The sequence below is a fragment of the Ambystoma mexicanum genome, chromosome 13 (assembly GCF_040938575.1).
Source record: "Ambystoma mexicanum isolate Mex_15411 chromosome 13, UKY_AmexF1_1, whole genome shotgun sequence".
Lineage (NCBI taxonomy): Eukaryota > Metazoa > Chordata > Amphibia > Caudata > Ambystomatidae > Ambystoma > Ambystoma mexicanum.
Window position 1 is genome coordinate 523,745,749 of NC_090938.1, and position 18,290 is coordinate 523,764,038.

The 18,290-nt window shown below is 48.0% G+C and overlaps 1 protein-coding gene across 5 annotated transcripts in view; it reads left to right on the top strand.

Annotated features, from left to right (window-relative positions):
- Positions 1 to 18,290, top strand: part of LOC138521417 (spermatogenesis-associated protein 21-like) — a 1,690,677-nt gene that overhangs the window by 1,486,817 nt on the left and 185,570 nt on the right. For all 5 annotated transcript variants that reach the window (XM_069634222.1, XM_069634219.1, XM_069634221.1 and 2 more), the window contains one exon: positions 1,600 to 1,725. In XM_069634222.1, the coding sequence (XP_069490323.1) occupies positions 1,600 to 1,725 (126 nt within the window). The remainder of the gene's footprint in view (positions 1 to 1,599; positions 1,726 to 18,290) is intronic.

Consider the following 18,290-nt stretch of genomic DNA (forward strand, 5'->3'; position numbering starts at 1 on the left):
CTTGGGTCCTTCCTATCATCTATCTCCCTCTCTACCTGTGGTGTTCTCCAGGGGTCTAACCTCTCACCCTGGCTTTTCAACCAATACCTGGCAACGCTTGCCCATTGCATTGCCATTTTCTGCTCAAATTTTCAGTGCTACGCTGACAACACCCAGCTCATTTTCAGGCTGCCCTCAGCCACCTCCTCTCCCTCTCTCATCTCCGATTGCCTTACTACCATTCAAGATTGGTTATCTGCCAATGATCTTTGTCTGAATGCCACAAGACTGAGATCCTCCTTATCGGCACACCTTCTCCATCCTTTCCCCTCACTCTCTGGCCGGCCTCTTTTGGCCCTCCTCCTACCCCCACCTGCGAGGCTAAGAACCTCGGGGTCATCTTCGATTCCACACTTTCTTTCTCCGCCCACATCTGTGATGTCTCTAAAAAGTCAAACTTCCTACTGCACCTCCTCAGAGGTACTCTGTCCTTCCTCTCCTTCCCCCAGAAGCTCACTGTCTCCCAAGCTGTGGTTCCGTCTAGGTTGGACTATTGTAACAGTCTCTTTCTAAACCTAGCTGCCTCTACTCTGCGCCCTCTGCAACTAATCCAGAACAGGACTGCGTGACTTGTCCTTGGCCTCAAGCCCTGGGATCGTATCTTTCCAGCTCTGAAATCTCTCCATTGGCTCCCAGTGGATGCAGGGATTAAATTCAAAACCCTCTGCATTGTCCACAAGGCTTTCTGGGGCCTGGATCCAAAATACCTTCCGCTATCTCTCTGCAAATACCTCCCCTCTCGAGCTCTTTGCTCCTCTACCTCTAACTCCATCAGGGTCAGTTGTTTTTCTAAGAAACAAGCTGGGGGTAGATCTCTGTCTTCGGCTGGGGTCTCCCTCTGGAACAGCCTCTCTGCCACTCTAAAACTTGAGAAGAACCATCTCCGGTTCCAGAAGCACCTCAAGACCTTTCTCTTTGCTTCCGCCTTTGCCCCCCTCTTCCCTGCTGATCTATTCTCCTGGCACCGTGCACCTGGCCACCCTCTGTCCTCCGGGCCTAGGTTCCTGCTCACCTTGCCACCCTCCCGCACTGCCTCCAGGCCACCCCTTGCACTGGGGTCTATATCTGTACCCATACAGTCCCCCCCCTTTTTTTTCTTCCTGCACTTATCTGACCTAACCTGTCTGCTGCCTTAAACTCAGCACTTGACACTTGCTGGCTGCACTACCACTTTAGTTGCTTTTATTATTTATTTATTCTGTTCTCCTTTTGCTCTGGACTTTCCACTTCTCTCCCCTTCCTTGCACTTTTCCCCTCCACCTCCCCCATGCACTTGCACGTTCTCAATATCACTGGGCCTAGTAAGATTGTTGTTTTGTTCTCCCCTGTTCCCCTCCCTTGCCTTGTTGCGCTCTGTAACACTTGTGTATGAGCGCAACAGAAATAAAATATCAATTAAATTCAATTCAATTAGCAATGCATTCACTGTGCCGTATAGTTTGTCCTAAACACTCCGGGAGAGGTTAGCACCTTTTTTGCTTCTGAATATAGTAAGTGTTGCCTTTAGTGTGCCTTGACTGACCTTTAGTTTAATGATTGAACATGTTTTTTATATTTTAGGTAAACCTTGCCCAACTAAGTGGGGCCCACAAAATCCAATATAATCCTGTGCAGATCAAACTGGATCTGCCGCCCTGCAAGCTGCGCAACCTGAATGCAGATGATTTAGAGCTACTTAGGAAGGAGGTATGGCCCTGAATGTGTTTTTTCTCAAGTGACTCTGATTCTAAAGCCTGAGTGGACAGATCTGGTACTCTTATTTGAGATCTCTCACTACAAAATTCAATCGCCCTGCAGGTCTCTGTTTGGATTGTATGCCCATTGCTGAAGCAGCTTTTAAAATTAAGCCTATTCATCTAGGATGTTGTGCATGTTGCTTTTGTTGTTCTATTTAAAAACACAACTTTCAAGTCACTTCTTTATTTGGACATCTGCCAGTCAGAATAATTTACAGAACAATGCTTCAACAAGTGTCTGAGTTAATGAAGGCTGTGATTCACGCTTAAAAAACAAATCATGCACTTGCAAACCTTTATTAGGCTTCCTGTTCCTTTGTAAACTTAGTGTAAATTTGTTTACATTGATGGCCATGCACAAATGGAGCCTAATGGTACATAATGAAGTTATCATCGAAAAACTATTGTCTGTCTTGGCTTTCATTTCAGCACGATGGGTCAATGAAAAGTGTGGCCTCCTAGTTGGGGGCGACCATTCATGTTATTCATAGAATAACATTTTTATTAGAATTCTAAAAACAAATTGTTATATGAAATAGACAGCCCTATTGTGTGTATATTTTCTACAATATCAGTATTTTTAAAGATTCCAAAAAATATTAACAATGATCTAATTACAACAATAGGTTTCACACAAATAGTGCAATTGTTTGTTTTTCAGACTTTTTTCCTTCAGTGCTGCCCTACTTACAACTTGTAGAAAATACCCATAACTTGTGGCAGGAGCAGAGACAGATGTTAAAAAGATAAACAGTGCATGCACTCTTCCATGCTTACATTGTGCACCACCTTTCATCCCAGGTCCCTGTTTTCTGTTTTCCTCTAGCTAAAGTGAACTGAAGCCTGTTTCCTGGTCAAGGACTGCAATTTTGTTGCATTCTCTGCACCATGTTCTTTCGATATTCTTTGCTTTTATAATCCCATAAACCTCCACAGAAACAAGAAAATATACCAGTGTGTCTTTTTCAGAGGTATATGTTGTTTATATTCTATAACCCTAATGCCAGATATTAGTGCTAGACTTTACTTTTAAGATAATATGCAGTACATGTTCTGAAAAAGGTGTCATCTGCCTGAAACGCAGCCTGTTTCTGAACTATGATGTGTTTAGTACGGAAATGGCTCAAATGCCCCTCTGTAGATAGTTTGAGCAGATGTTTAAGAAAAGTAATGGCTAAATCCTAGCATATCATTTCATTTGATACATACCTGAAAATATCAGTCACAGATAAGTGGCCATGGTACAGGCCTTGTACTGCATTTCGGAAAGGTACTAACTCCCCATAGGAACCCAACAATTCCATTCAAAGACCTGTTTGGTGTATGTTAGAAGGGCAGGATATTCTTTTGAACCCACAGAAATGAAAATTGTCCCATCAGTACGGTACATTAAAGCTGGGCAATAACAGTGAATCTAAATCTAGATCTAATCTTGGAAACTCTATAGCTGATTTGGTCTTCACCAAATATGCCAGAAAGTTTGATCGTGCTTCAGGGAAATACCTGAAAGATGATATTGGGCACCATTTCTGTGCCACTTGCTACTGGGGTTAATGGAGCTCAAACAAAACAAAGGAAAAGGGAAACCAATGGATTGCTTTTCTCTCGCAGATTCCTCATCTGATGGATATCCTCAACCAGCTCTGCCGCTTTGGAAATTTTCAACGGGGGTGTAGTGGACCACTACTCGGCCGTCGATCCGTCTTGATCGGTGCTTGATCATCGGCTGCGGACGTGATGTCAGGCATCACACATATACTGCATCACTACGCCCCATACCTCAGTTCCTTTTTTCCGTGCTTGACACGCTTCTGTGAGCAACACAACCCGAGTCTTGAACTTTTTTTTGTAAAACCTTGACCGCGATGTCCGCTACCCGGGTTTCAGATTTTAAAAGGTGCACCGACTGTCATTCCAAAACGTTGATGACCGACCCCGACGACATTTGTCTGTGTTGTCTGGGAAAGGATCAGGGAAGGATGTGCGCTAAAATGCACTCAAAGTCCTTGCATGAGTGGGCCGCCAAACTTTCTTGCTTTTTGATCGTTCGGTCCTCAGAGGCCGAGACTAAAGGGCCCACCCCCGAAAAAGAAAACCATAGACGGAAGGCCAAAAAACAGTCAGCCTGGAGGAGTATTCTTTGCACAAGAAGAAGAAGCGCTACCGTCGTCGACACAAGTCCAGCTCGTCGTCACAGAAAGGTAAGCCCTCAGCTGGGCCAACCACTCAAGAGGAGTGGGAATATTTCAAGAGCCGAATGCTGGCAATGTTTAAAATGCAGGCTGCTGCAGGTACATGTGCACCTCCTCCACCCCCGGAACAGTAAGCCTCTGCGGCGGAAGTGGTGCTCCCGAGCCCTCACCTGCCAAACTGTCAACACCATTGATATCGGAGAAGCCTTCTGGCTCAATGTGGAAGAAGGCGCACAAGCCCTTGACGCCCAGTCCTTCCCGAGGCCATTGAGACACTAATGTTCCTGATGTCACAGTGGCATCCAAGACCCGATCAGCGCCAGCAACTATTTTGTCAGTAGCAAAAGATACATCATCGGCGCTGACTGCCGGTGACAAGTCCTTTGTCCCCCTCTACAGGTCAGGATTTTTTTAGTCCAGGATGTCAATTTTCTGCGCCAACCAGGGCGAAGATCAAGGGGACATCAATACCATATATACTGGGGCAGTCGATTTTTTTCAACGATCAATCGGACCTGTTAACACTGGCCCAAGGGTTACATAATTCCAGCAGCCTAGACATGTCTCCAGATCCAGAGCTCCAACAAGGCCAACCTAACACCCATACTCACTCTAGGTTCAGGGCCCCAGTGGAAACAGTGGTAGACACCCTAGGTCTTAAATCAGCGTCAGTGCCTACTCTGGGCTACGAACTGACAGACATTCTGGATGCGGATCCTGTGACAGAACACACCATGCCACTCAATTCAGCAATTGCTGATCCCCTAGCCTCCTTGTGGCAGCATCACTGTTCCATAACCCCGGTCAGCTCTACTGCTACGGGGAAGTACAGACTGCCGAGAGGAGACCATCATTTCTGGCATCTCACCCTTCGAATGGATTGTGTCCTCCAATGTATTCCTCATCTTAGATGTATTCCATCCAGATTTAGCTGCTTCCGAAATGTTTTCTCGGCAGAGGGCGCCGTGCATAGATGTCATTGAGTCGATGGTCCCTCGAAGGCCTCCGTCGAGGGTGACATCATCGGGTATACAAGTAGCACGCGCGGCGCCCATTGGCCTCAGTTCCGTTTTTCCCCAGTATGTATTGCTTCGGAGACTCGCTGCGTCTCGAGTAGTTCTGTGACGCTGTTACTGAAGATATTCAATATGTCCTTGTCATCGACCCCGACTACGACCCTGCGATCGGGATTCAAAAAGTGTAAATCCTGCGGTTCGAAAATGTCCATCACGGACCCACACCGGAATGTCTGTGGTGTCTCGGGGAAGGCCACAACATGGCGGCCTGTACGAAGTGTCAGGCGATGACAGGGAAGGCCTTGCGATAGAGGAAGGGAAAACTGCACGTAGGTCGTAAACCCGACCGAAAAGCCTCTAGCGTCGAGTCGAGGTCCCGCGAGGAGAAATCTCCTCGACGCGAAAGGCATCGGTCTGGGTCCCAAAGTGATTCTCATCGCTCTTTGTCTTTGACGAAAAAGTCCAAAAAAAGGCACCGCCGGTCCCCTTCCACCTCGTCCTCGGACGAATCCCCAAAAAGAATGAAATGCCCCACAAAACATTCTTCCTCCGAAGAGTGGGAAGCATTCAGGGTTAAAATGATGGAAGTGTTTGAAAAAACTAAGCCTCGGTCCACACCTTTTTCGGAAGCCGGCCGGGAGCACTATCGTTCCGACACTCGCACACCCTCGAGCCTGGGTGATTGAAGGAGGAAGGATCGGGAACCCTCCAGGACGCAGAGCGAAAAAGACCGCTCAAGTCGAGTCGACAGTACGAGGATCGCCGATGCCGTCTGAAACCCGACACACCTCACAGGGTAACTCTTCGAAGAGCGCCTCGACGCCCTCAAAGCCAGCTCCATCGGCGACCACTATTTCATCGACGCCTTTGTCGACGTCGACCCCAAAGCCCTCTCTGGGGAAATCAGGATGAGGGACCTGGTGGAAACCTTGCATAATGCAAGTGGTATTGATACTTCACCTGAAACAGATTTTGGCAGGCCAGAACCACGGGAACATGCCAGTCCCTCATACCGTCAACTAATGACAAAGGTGGTCGAATATTGGATAGACCACCAACTCAATTCATCCAGGATGATCTGACCGATATATTGGATCATGGTCCCACCGAAGATCCAATTTTACCCTTCCATGTAGCCTTGCAAAATAGGGTGGCCAAAAATTGGGAGACTCTGGATTCTATTCCTCCGGTAAATAAATCCCTTACTTCAAAATACCGCCCTTCCAGTAACGACCCCGGCTATCTCTCTAAACACCCTACGCCCGAGAGTCTGGTGGTCCAGGCAGCCACAGCTTCAAATAAGGTGGCGTACCCTTCTATCCCTCCGTATAGGGACGACAAGCGTGTGGATGGTTGGGCACGCACGGTATTTTCAGCTGGGAATATGGCGTTAAAATCAGCCAACTCCACTTGTGCCTTGGCAAAATGTTCCTACACTCTGTGGGAGTGCATTGCAATGGCAGCAGAGCACATACCAGAAGGGGATGAAAGGGAAGGATTCCTAGCCATTGTTAAAAATGGAAAGGAGGCCATGGAGGAATCTCTTCAGTCTGGATTGGACACTGCAGATAGTGTGAGCAGGTCCATGGGCACCGGAACAGTAATGCGCAGATTTGCGTGGTTACGGAAGTCGGGTTTTGCACCAGACATACAAAACCGTCTTCTGAACATGCCCTTTGACGGGTCTCACCTTTTTGGCAACAAGGCTGATGAGAGCCTTGAGAGGTTGCAGACCTCAAAAGCAGCTGCCAAGTCTTTAGGAGCTGCTATTAGACAACCTCAGCCTTTTCGTGCATCAGGACAATCTTGGAGGGGACGATCCTATCATTACTACTCCTCATATGGAAAGGCGAGAGGAATGGCCAGTCAAAGGGGCCAGAGAAAGGCCACTCGTGGTGGACTAGGAAAACGTGCAAAGCCAGCTCCAGCTGCAGCCTCTTTGCCATCAGCGGCCGCAGAAATGGCCACAAAACCACTTTGAGGACTTGCATCACAAGACACCCGTGGGAGGCAGGCTGTCACAGCCTCTGCAAGAATGGCGAGGCATTACTTCAGATGTTTGGGCTCTAGAAATAATAGCCCAAGGTTACTGCCTTCCTTTTCTAATGCAACCTCAAAGCAATCCACCACGGAGACACCCTTTGAAGTTTTCAGACCCGCTCCTACAGCAGGAAGTACTAACCCTGCTGGAGAAAGGTGCTATAGAGCCAGTACCTGTAGCGGAGAGGAACAAGGGATGGTACTCCCCTTACTTTTTGATCCCCAAAAAGGACAGAGGACTGAGACCCATCTTGGACTTAAGAGGCTTGAACAAGCTCCTCAGGACAAGTTCAAGATGGTTATTCTTTCTCAGATCCTTCAGGCCCTGCAACTTCAGGATTGGTTGGCGCCATTGGACCTCCAGGATGCTTATTTCCATGTGCCAATTCATCGCAAGCACAGAAAATACCTGAGGTTCGTAGTTGGCGACTCACACTATCAGTTTCGAGTCCTGCCATACGGATTGACCTCTGCCCGAGAGTCTTCACCAAGTTAATGGTAGTGGTGGCAGCGCACCTCAGTAGAGGGGGGATTCACGTCTACCCCTACCTGGACGATTGGTTGATCAGGGCACGTTCTGCCGAACAAGCACTGGATCATCTGAAATTCACCTGCCACTTCCTCCACAGACTGGGCTTCTCCCTCAATTTCAAAAAGTCACAATTTACACCTTCCCAACAGCTCCAGTACACAGGGGCTGTATTAGATACATCTTTGGAAAAGAGCTTGCCTCCCAGGTCGAGGGCTCAAGATATTCTTCAGATGGTTTCCAAATTCCAAAAATGCCCAAAATCTCCAGGCCTACGACTTCTTAAGGTTGCTCGGCCTCATGGCATCCTGTATCTTCCTAGTACCAGAGGCACGCCTGAGGATGAGATCCCTTCAATGGGCTCTAAAGACTCAATGGTCCCAGTTTTCAGGTCAAATGACAGATTTTCTTCAGACTCCGAACAAGGTCCGGCAGGATCTTCTGTGGTGGACTTGCACAGAGAATATCCTAAAAGGAGAACAGTTTTGGCAACCATGGCCGGAGATTACAGTAGTGACGGACGCCTCACCCATGGGGTGGGGAGTTCATGCCAACGATCTGACAATCAGCGGTCGTTGGTCCCCATCGGAGTCCAAACTACACATCACCCTTTTAGAGCTGAGAGCAATCAGACTAGCGCTGAAGGCTTTTCTGCCAGCTGTCAGAAGAAAAAATGTCCTGGTAATGACGGACAACACAGTGACCATGCATTATCTAAACAAAAGAAGAGGTGCAGGGTCACTACCTCTGTGCAGAGAGGCAATGTGGCTCTGGTATTGGGCAATTCAAGAAGGAATCTCCTTAACGGCAGTTCATCTAGCCGGGGAGGAGAATATAACGGCGGATGCTCTGAGCAGGCAGAGCACGGTGTCCCACGAGTGGAAACTGGCTCAGGAAGTTATTCAAGAGATCTTCGCCCTTTGGGGAACCCCTCAAGTAGACCTCTTTGCAACCAGAATCAACCGAAAGTGCGAAAGGTATTGCTCAAGGGAATTTCCCCCAAGAGGAGCCCTAGGGGACGTGTTCATGGTGGAGTGGAACTTCACACTATTATATGCGTTCCCTCTGATTCCCGTCATTCCTCAGGTCATCAGGAGATTGAGACGGTTCGGAAACCGCATGATCCTAATTGCCCCGGATTGGGCGAGGAGAATGTGGTACCCGGAACTTCTAGACATGTCCATCTGTCCTCTGTTACGTCTTCCTCAGAGAGAGGACCTTCTCTCATGAATGGAGGGCCAGGTTCTCCATCCAGAGGTCAAGATTCTCACCCTTCATGCTTGGTATCTGAAAGGCTGAGATACACGGATTGGGACCTTCCAGATGACGTCATGGAGGTGTTGCTTTCGCCAAGAAGGCCAGCAACAAAATCTCTATACCGTTGCCGTTGGAAAAAGATTTGCAACTGGTGCAGAGAAAAGAATGTTGATCCTTTTCTATGTTCCATTCCGGAAGTGTTGTCCTTCCTCTTGTCCCTAGCACATAGAGGTCTAAATGTTGGGACCATTAAAGGTTATCTTGCAGCGCTTTCCATTTTCAAGCGCTCTTCGGAAGAATGCTCCGATTTCAAAATTCCTTTAATAGTACAATTCTTAAAAGGACTCACCAATGTGTTTCCTCCTTACCCCTTCCAAGTACCAATTTGGGATCCTAATCTGGTTCTAAAATTCTTAATGTGTGCCCCTTTTGGACCCCTGCACACTTGTCCATTAAGATTACTAACATTGAAAACTGCTTTCCTAGTTGCTTTAACATCTGCAAGAAGAGTGAGCGAATTGCAGGCAATGTCTTCTGGGCCACCCTATACTGTCTTCCATAGGGACAGAGTGGTATTAAGGGTTAAACCCTCATTTTTACCTAAAGTTGTGTCCGATTTTCATTTAAATCAGAAAATTGTTCTACCCGCATTCTACCCTCCACCTCAACCTAGTAAGGAGGAGGCAAGATTGCACAGGTTGGACCCGAGAAGAGCTCTAAGCTTTTACATTTCTAGGCTTTCCAAGCTTAGAGTGGATAATCAACTTTTCATTGGATACACTGGAAGGAAATTGGGTCAATCAGTGTCAAAACAAACCATATCACGTTGGATTGTGCTTTACATTTCAGAATGCTACAGATTGGCAGGAAAAGACCCCCCAGAAGGCTTAAGGACCCATTCCATCAGAGTCATTGCCTCTTCGATAGCCCTTCAAAGAGGTGTTCCCATAAAATCAATTTGTGAAGCAGCAACTTGGTCATCGCTGCACACTTTTTCAAAATTCTATAATCTGGATGCTTCCCAGTCTAAGGAGCTGGCTTTTGGTAAAGCAGTGCTATATTCTGCCATATAATGATATCAAAAATCTATTGCCTCCTCCAGAGAATTTTCTATACTGCTTTGGGAGTCTATCTAAGATGAGGAATACGTTGGAGGACACAATCCATTCAAAGAACAAGTTACTTACCAACTGGTAACGTTCTTTCGATTGGATGTTCCTCCAACGTATTCCTCATCGCCCTCCCATCCTACCCCTCTGTAGATTTTCCGGGTTATTGCCACTTCAACTCTCATACCTGACTACCGGCACAACCTACACAGTAGAGCAAGAGAGGGAAAAACAGAACTGAGGCCAACGGGCGCCACGCGTGCTACTTGTATACCCGATGACGTCACCCTCGACGGAGGCCTTCGAGGCACCGTCGACTCGATGACATCGACACACGGCGCCCTCTGCCCAGAAAAAATTTCCGAAGCAGCTAAAGCTGGATGGAATACATCTAAGATGAGGAATACTTTGGAGGAACATCCAATCGAAAGAACGTTACCAGTTGGTAAGTAACTTGTTCTTCTCTTGGAAGGGCTTGTGGTACAGGCAGCCACAATATCCAACAAACATGCAGCCTTCACTTATAATCTGCCCCCAGATCGAGATGGTAAAAGGTTGGACGCAATGGTCAAGAAGGTTTCTACTTCTGGCAGCATGGTGCTGAAAGCCACCAATGTAGCCTGCGGATTCGCAAAGTACTCCTTTGGCTTATGGAAAGCAGTGGAGCATGCGCCTGATTACGTCCCCAAAGGTGCAGATGGGAAGGAGGTGGCCAGGCAGTCTCTGCAAACGGGTCTGAACGTGGCCGACTGCGTGGGCCATTCAATGAGATCAGCCGTCGTCTTGAGGAAACAAGCATATCTTAAAACTTCTGGCTTCCCTCCAAATGTTCAGAATTTGCTTCTGGACATGCCTTTTCAAAGAAGAATTCCTTTTCGGCCAGAAGGCTGATGACTCTTTGGAAAAGTTTAAAGAGTCCAAATTAGCCGCAAAATCGCTCGGCCTAGCTGCGCAGCCGGCCAACCCTGCTGTCAGCTTTCCTCTAGAGGCAGAGGCTGTAGGCGCTATGTGCCTTATGGCTGAAAGGCTCAGCTCCCACAGGTCCGGCAGGGAGAGAGGCGTTTCTCGAGCCCTGTAAGGGTCAGAGGGGCTTCTAGAGGCCAGCAAACAGTGGCAGCGGCAGAGCCGGCTCTGCCTTCTAAGCTGCTTTGATTTCCCCTCCCACAATTTACCGGTTGGTAACAGTTGGCAGGGCATTGGCCCCAGTGACAGGAGATTACCTCCGATGCCCAGGCCCTAATGCTCGTTCGGTGGGGGTTATTGACTGCCCTTTTTAACAAACCCTCCGGACAGACCCCCCCACCTCTGCCAAGCCAACTAGAACAGGAGCTCCAGGAAGAGGTTCCTCCCGAGCAGAGAGGATCAGGTTGGTATACCTGTTATTTCCTGGTGCCCAAGAAGGGAGGAGGTCTGCGTCCCATTCTGGACCTCATGGCCTTGGACAAGTTCCTGAGGAAGGACAAAGTCAGGACAAATTCAGGATGGTGACATGTTATGTTATGTTAGGTAAATTTCTAAAGCGCACGTACGCCCAGGGGCATCATGGCGCTGGGAAGAGTGGAGGGACGGCGGCAGAAGGAATCAACCTAGTATAGATAAGTCTTCAGAGACCGGCTGAAGATCAGATGGTCAGATCAGATGGTCATCAACAGCTCAAAGAGACAGAGGGAGATCGTTCCAGGCTTTTGCAGCCATTACTGAAAAAGCATGTCCGCCTATGCAAGAGAGTCTGAAGCGAGGGACAGATAGCAAAAGCGCAGACTGAGATTGCAAAGGACGGGACGGAACATAATAGAGGAACTTTTCTTGGATGTATTCTGCTCCCTGCATATATAAGGCGCGGTGCACGACATACATAGATTTTAAAAGGATCCTCTTCTCAATGGGAAGCCAGTGAAGCTGCCTAAGGAGCAGGGACATGTGTGCAAGGAAAGGGGGGTGAACCACTGATCTGGCAGCGGCATTTTGAAGTAGCTGAAGCCGATTTTTGAGGTAGCATGTCTGTTCCAGATAAAATGAATTACAATAGTCAGTAGCCCAGATCTTCCAGACATCTCCTCAGCCTGATCGCAGTATCAACACAGGTAAGGTCCAGCCGGACCAAAATCTGTGTATCGTCGGCATAGGAATAATATCTGAAACCATGAGAAAGAAACAGGAGTGGCCAAATGTACATATTAAATAAAATGGGGGACAGAGCGGATCCCTGAGGGACCCTGCACGACAACAGCACAGATTGTGAGCAGAAAGGGGGCAAAGATACTGATTGGTACCGGTCTGCCAAGAAGGCATGGAACCAGTCCAGTAACTGACCATAAAGGCTTGTGTCTGACAACCGGGACAGCAGGGTGGGGTGGTCTACCGTGTCAAACACAGCCGACAAATCTAACAGTAGTACTGCTCCCACCCCACCCTGATCAACCAGACGGGAAAGATCGTCCATTACTGAGTTGAGGACTCTTTCTGTCCCCCTCCCAGGATGAAAACGGGTCTAAAAAGGATAAAAAAATCCTGAGGATTCCAGAAAAGAAAGGTTGGGGGACACCAGGGCCTCAAGGACCTTCATTCAGAAAGGCAGAAGAGAAATAGGGCGAATGTTGGCCATCACCCCAGGGTTGTGGGATGGTTTCTTCAATAAAGGGAGTACCAGCGCATCTTTCAGAGGGGTAGGAATCAGCCCTTCTTGTAGGCACTCATTTATAGCAGCAGCAATGTGCAATAACAGCGCACCTGACACCTCTTTAAGCACAGCTAAAGGAATGGCGTCAGCTGGGGAGGCAGATTTAAGACCTTAGATAGCCTTAGATATCTCAAGGTTAGAAAACACAGGAAAGGACGACCAGTTGGCCCTGTGTGTAGACAATCGAGGAAAACTAGGCACAGCTGGAGAAAGAACAGTGCCATCTTCAATATAATTACGGATGGTCTCGATTTTAGAGGAAAAGAAGGCTGAGAGGGAGTCAGAGATCTTTAGACAGAGTGACCGCAGAGCCCACTTTTGTCAGGGAGGAGAGGGAGCAGACTAGTTCAAAAAGAGCATTGGGTTTGTTGATGGCACCTTATACCTTTGTGCCAAAAAAAGCTTTTTTTGCTAGCACAATAGCTTTTTGATAGTCAGGAGGTTGCGAAAAGCGAGCTTAGCCTCCGGAAGATAACCAATCCTCCATTTTCTTTCTGCTTGTCTGCAACACACTTTTTTAGCCTTCAGTTCCTCAGAAAACCAAGTCTCAGATCTGTGTTTAGTTGCTTTAGAAAGTCTGAGAGGTGCCAATCGGTCAGCCACCTCAGAAAAAGCAGATTCCAATGTAGTAAGAGAGCAAGGACTAATTAGAGTGACTTGGGCCGAAGGGGATACCGCTAGCTCACATGTGTGTACTTCACTCCACTCTCGTCTAAGAAGAGCAGGCCTTAGAACCGGAGGGGTGGGGAGCAGAAGGGGGATAGAGAAAGAGATCAGGAAATGGTCAGACCATAAGAGGGGACAGAAGGTGGAAATAGACATAGATAGTTTAGGAGCACAAATGAAGTCAAGAGTATGTCCCAGTTGATGGGTAAATTCCGTAATCAACTGGGGGAGCCCAAGGTCTTTCATTAATGACAAGAAAGTCGCAACCTGATTAGGGTTAAAAGTGTTAATCTGGCAATCCAAAGATTAAGGTATTTGATCAGAAGCTTGGATACCAGTTCAGGAAAAGCAGTACAAAAAGTAGTATCTGCACCAGGAGGGCGATAGACTACTAGGACAGTATGCGTAAGACGTAGTGAAATAGAGATACGGGCAAGTATACATTCCATCCTCAAGGAGTGAGCCGGTATGCTACACTGAGTTTTGTATAGGTCCTTATGCATGATGGCCACCCTGCCCCCAGGATGGGGGGCAGAGCGATCCATATGAGCCAGACTATAGTCCAAGGGCAACACTTGGACAATGGTGGGACCAGAGGTTTACCGCAACCAAGTTTCACTGAGAATATCAAAATCTAACTGAGATACAGACACTAGGTAATGGCAGTGCATAACATGCGCCACCAATGAGCGTGCATTTAACAAGCCGCATTTAAGGCTGTCGGGTGTAAAAGCATTAGATTTAGGGAGTTTAAAACCAACAGGCCATCTGGTTGCAGAAGGGGCCAGAGATCGCAACGTATTTCGAGTCAGTGCTCGTGTTACATGAGGTTTAGCTATGGTGGGGTCTCGGTCATCTTGCCCGGACCGTGCGCAGAAGGGCACAGACAGGCTTGCCCTAAGCGCGCCATTCGGCATGCTGACGGCATGCCCTCTCTGCCCATCCGCTGCGCGGGCGTGTGCTCCGGCACATAAAGGCTGACAAAGAGTCATGTGAGAGGCTCGGAGGCTCGGCCCCACGGATACATAAAGAGTACTGCCCAAGCGGCGATTAGTATTATTGAGTTAACATACCACAAATCACACAAGATAGAACTAGAATGCAGTAACTAAGTAGCAGCAATATATAAAAAGCGAGGAGCGATGAATGCAGGTTAATTAGGTAAAAACACAACGGCCGCTGAGTGGCTTTATAATGGAGCCCTCACGGGACACCTCACCTCTCGCTTGACGAGGGCATGGTGCTCAGGCACTAAATGACGACAAAGAGTCACGTGGGAGGTGAGGAGGTGAGGCCCCACGGATACAGAAAGAGGACATGAGAGAAATTCTCCACGCTTTCAAACTTCAGGACTGGCTGGTGTCAATAGACCTGCAGGACGCTTATGTCCATGTGCCGATATTTCAAAAGCACAGGAAGTGCCCAAGGTTCCTCATAGGGGACAAGCACTATCAATTCAAGGTGCTTCCCTTTGAGTTGACCTCCATGCCATGGGTCTTCACCATGCTCATGGCGGTAGTCGCGGCTAACCTCAGGAAATTCGGGGTCCACGTATTCGGGTACTTGGACGTCTGGCTGATCCGAGGGAAGTCAGCAGGACAGGTCTTGTCTCATCTAGAAGACACCTGCCTACTGCTGCACAAGCTGGGCTTCTCCCTGAACTTGAAGAAGTCACAAGTTACACCAATCCAAAGACTCCAGTTCATCAGAGCAGTTATAGACACTCAGGTAGGGAAGGCTTTCCCTCCCAAAGAGAAAGCCATCAGCATTACACAGATGATGGAATATTTTCTGAACCACGGCACATTATCAGCGGCTTCCTTCCTCTGCTTCTTAGGTCTCATTGCCTCCTGTATTTTTCTAGTGCCAAGGCCAGGTTGCGCTTGAGATCCTTTCGGTGGCTCCTGAGAAGTCAGTGGCCTCAGTACCTAAGAGCCCTCATGGATCCCTGAAGGTGTCCAGGTCAGTTGTCGACAACCTCAGCTGGTGGACCGTCGGAAGCAATATCATGGCGGGCAAGCCCTTCTGCCCTCCGTGGCCCCAGGCCTAAGTGGTCATGGATGCGTCTCTGAAGGGTTGGTGCGCTCTGAGAACCCGCGGGGGAGCAGCCTTTGGTCAGCAATGGAACCCAGGCGGCTGGCACATCAATAGGCTGGAGTTGCGAGTCATCAGGGTAGCCCTGATGGCTTTCACTCCTCTCAAAGGGAAGCATGTCCTGATTCTGACAGACAACACGGTGGCCAAACACTACCTGAACAAGCAGGGTGGCGTGCACTCTCTCCCCCTCTGCAGAGAGGCGATGCAGCTGTGGTTCTGATTGCCGGAGAACCAAATCTTGGTCTCATCAGTTCCTCTCCCGGAGACAAAGAACAGCTTGGCGGATGCTCTGAGCAGGCGGAGCATAGTCTCACACGAGTGGGAAGTGCCAGGAAATTCTAGAGGTCTTCTCTCGCTGGGTTACCCCAACAATGGATCTGTTTGCCACGGAGTCCTACAGGAAGTGCAGACAGTTTTGCTCGAGGGAATTCCAAGCAAAGGACACACTGGTGGACGTGTTTCTGGTGGATTCCCTCTTCACTATGCCTTCCCCTCCGGCTCCCATCATCCCATGGGTTCTCAAGAAGTTGAAGAGGTTTTGTGCAACCATGATCTTGATCGCTCCGGACTGGACGAAGAGAACTTGGTACTTCGACGTCTTGGATCTGACCATCTGTCCACCTCACCGACTGCCTCCACGCCCGGATCTCCTGACCCAGTCGGAAGGTTGGGTTCTTCACCCGAACAGAGTCCCTCAACCTACATGCGTGGCTCTTGAGAGGATGAGGTATGTTGACTAGGACCTCTCTGAGGAAGTAGTTGAGGTTTTGCTGGCTGCATGCAGACCATCTACCATGTCATTGTACGCGTGTAGCTGGAGAAGATTTGATGCATGGTGCAGGGAACGCGAGATTGACCCCATTGCTTCCCCACCACTGCAGTGATGGGATTCCTTCTGTCACTGACCTCAGTGGACTTAGAAAATCTGGGCTCCTGGAGAAGACCCTATTCTGCTCAGGAGGGCTCAATATGAACAAGGATACAAATGAATAGGTCTGGGTTATTTTACTCATGCACTCTCATTTCATCCAGTCACCGTGAAAGTTAAACAAACACTTTATACGGTGTGTCCTGGTGTGGTATATTTTTAGTTTTTATAAAGTGGCAATGTAAAACATCACAGAAGTAAAAAAAAAACTTTTAACTGCAGTGCATTGACACTGTCCTGGAAGAAAAACTTTTTGTTCTTCTAAGTGTTTGTTTATTTGTGTTTTTCAACACTGTCTGCCATTCATCGACAGTAGATAATTTATATACCTTCCAATGCACAAGCAAATGTATTGACCCATTGTCTATGTTCTTGTGTTTTTTCTGTATGACAAATATTCAAAATTATGTGATGTTTTACATTGTACCATACCCCACGCTGAAATATGCCACTTTATAAAAACTAAAAATATACCACACCAGGGTACAACGTATAAAGTGTTTGTTTAACTTTCACGGTGACTGGATGAAATGAGAGTGCATGAGTAAACTGACCTCAGTGGGCCTTCAGGTCAGCACAGTCAAAGGATATTTGGCAGCCTTGTCTGTGTTTAAATGGCCCCCGGTTCAAGGTTCCTTCACTATCCCGGTTATGGCCCAATTCCTGAAAGGCCTTGTATATAAGTTTCTGCCAACTCCTTTTGTTGTCCCAGACTGGGATTTGAATCTGGTTCTAATGTTCTTGATGGCGGCTCCGTTTGAGTCCATGCATTCCTGTTAATTACAGCTGCTGTTCTTGAAGACAGCCTTTCTGGTTGTGATTACCTCAGCCAGGAGACTTAGTGAACTTCAGGCCTTGTCTTGCAAGCTCCTGTTGATGCAGTTCTTTTGGGAAAAGGTTTCCCTTAAAGTAAGACCTGGTATCTTCCTAAAGTGGTATCTGAATTCCACCTTTCTTAGGCCATAGACCTAACGGTTTTCTACCCTCCACTACACCCCTCTAAAGAGGAGGAGTGGTTCCATCGCTTAGACCCCAAAAGAGCCTTGAGCTTTTATGTTGCTAGGAGTTCCGGAAATTTGACCAGCTGTTCGTGGCCCATTCTTTGTTATGTTATGTTACTTTGCATTTATATAGCGCCTTATGTATCATTGGTATGATCTCAAGGCGCTGGTAGGTTGAACGCCCTCGGGAACCGTAGTTCAAGTCAGTAGAGAGAGAGAGAGAGAGAGAGAGAGAGAGTAAGTCATAAGGTGCGTGAGTGCACCGGCTATGTGTGCAGCTGGTGTGGCACTTGCAAGATAGCTGCTTCTTAGCGGTAGGTGTGGTGGTTGGGAGATCAGGAATATGTGTTATTCTGGTGGGTTGATACCCAGACTGATTTCTGGCTGCGTTAGGCCTGAGGAGACGCATAGGGGGGTGTCCTGAGCCAGCTGTTTTTAAAAATAGGGTGATGAGGAGTGTGTGGCTGGTGTTAGTATGAGAACAGCTATACCGAATGTGTAATAGTATCACTGTGTTCCAGATGAGTGATGGTGTGAAGGAGAGAGTGAGCGTGGTGATGAGGTATGGTGGTTTTCAGTAGGTGGTTGAGATCTTACTGAACATCTGAACTCCATCGGTCCAGTGTACTCCATCCGTCCTGTGCACTCCATGTGTCCCGTGCACACCATTTGTCCCATCCACTCCATCCGTCCCACACTCTCCATCCGTCCCACGCACTCCATCCGTCCCAAGCGTTCCATCCGCTACATGTGCTCCATCCGCTACATGTGCTCCATCCGCTACATGCACTCCATCCGTTCCATCCATTCCATGCATTCAAATCATTCCATGCATTCTATGTATTTCATGCACTCCATCCGTTGCATCCACTCCATCCATTCATTCATGTGCTGCATCCGTTCCATCCATTTAATGCACTCTATCATTTGTCACGCAAAGGTCTGCCTGTAACTATGCAGACTCTATCGCGGCGGATCATCCTTTGCATCGCGGAGTGCT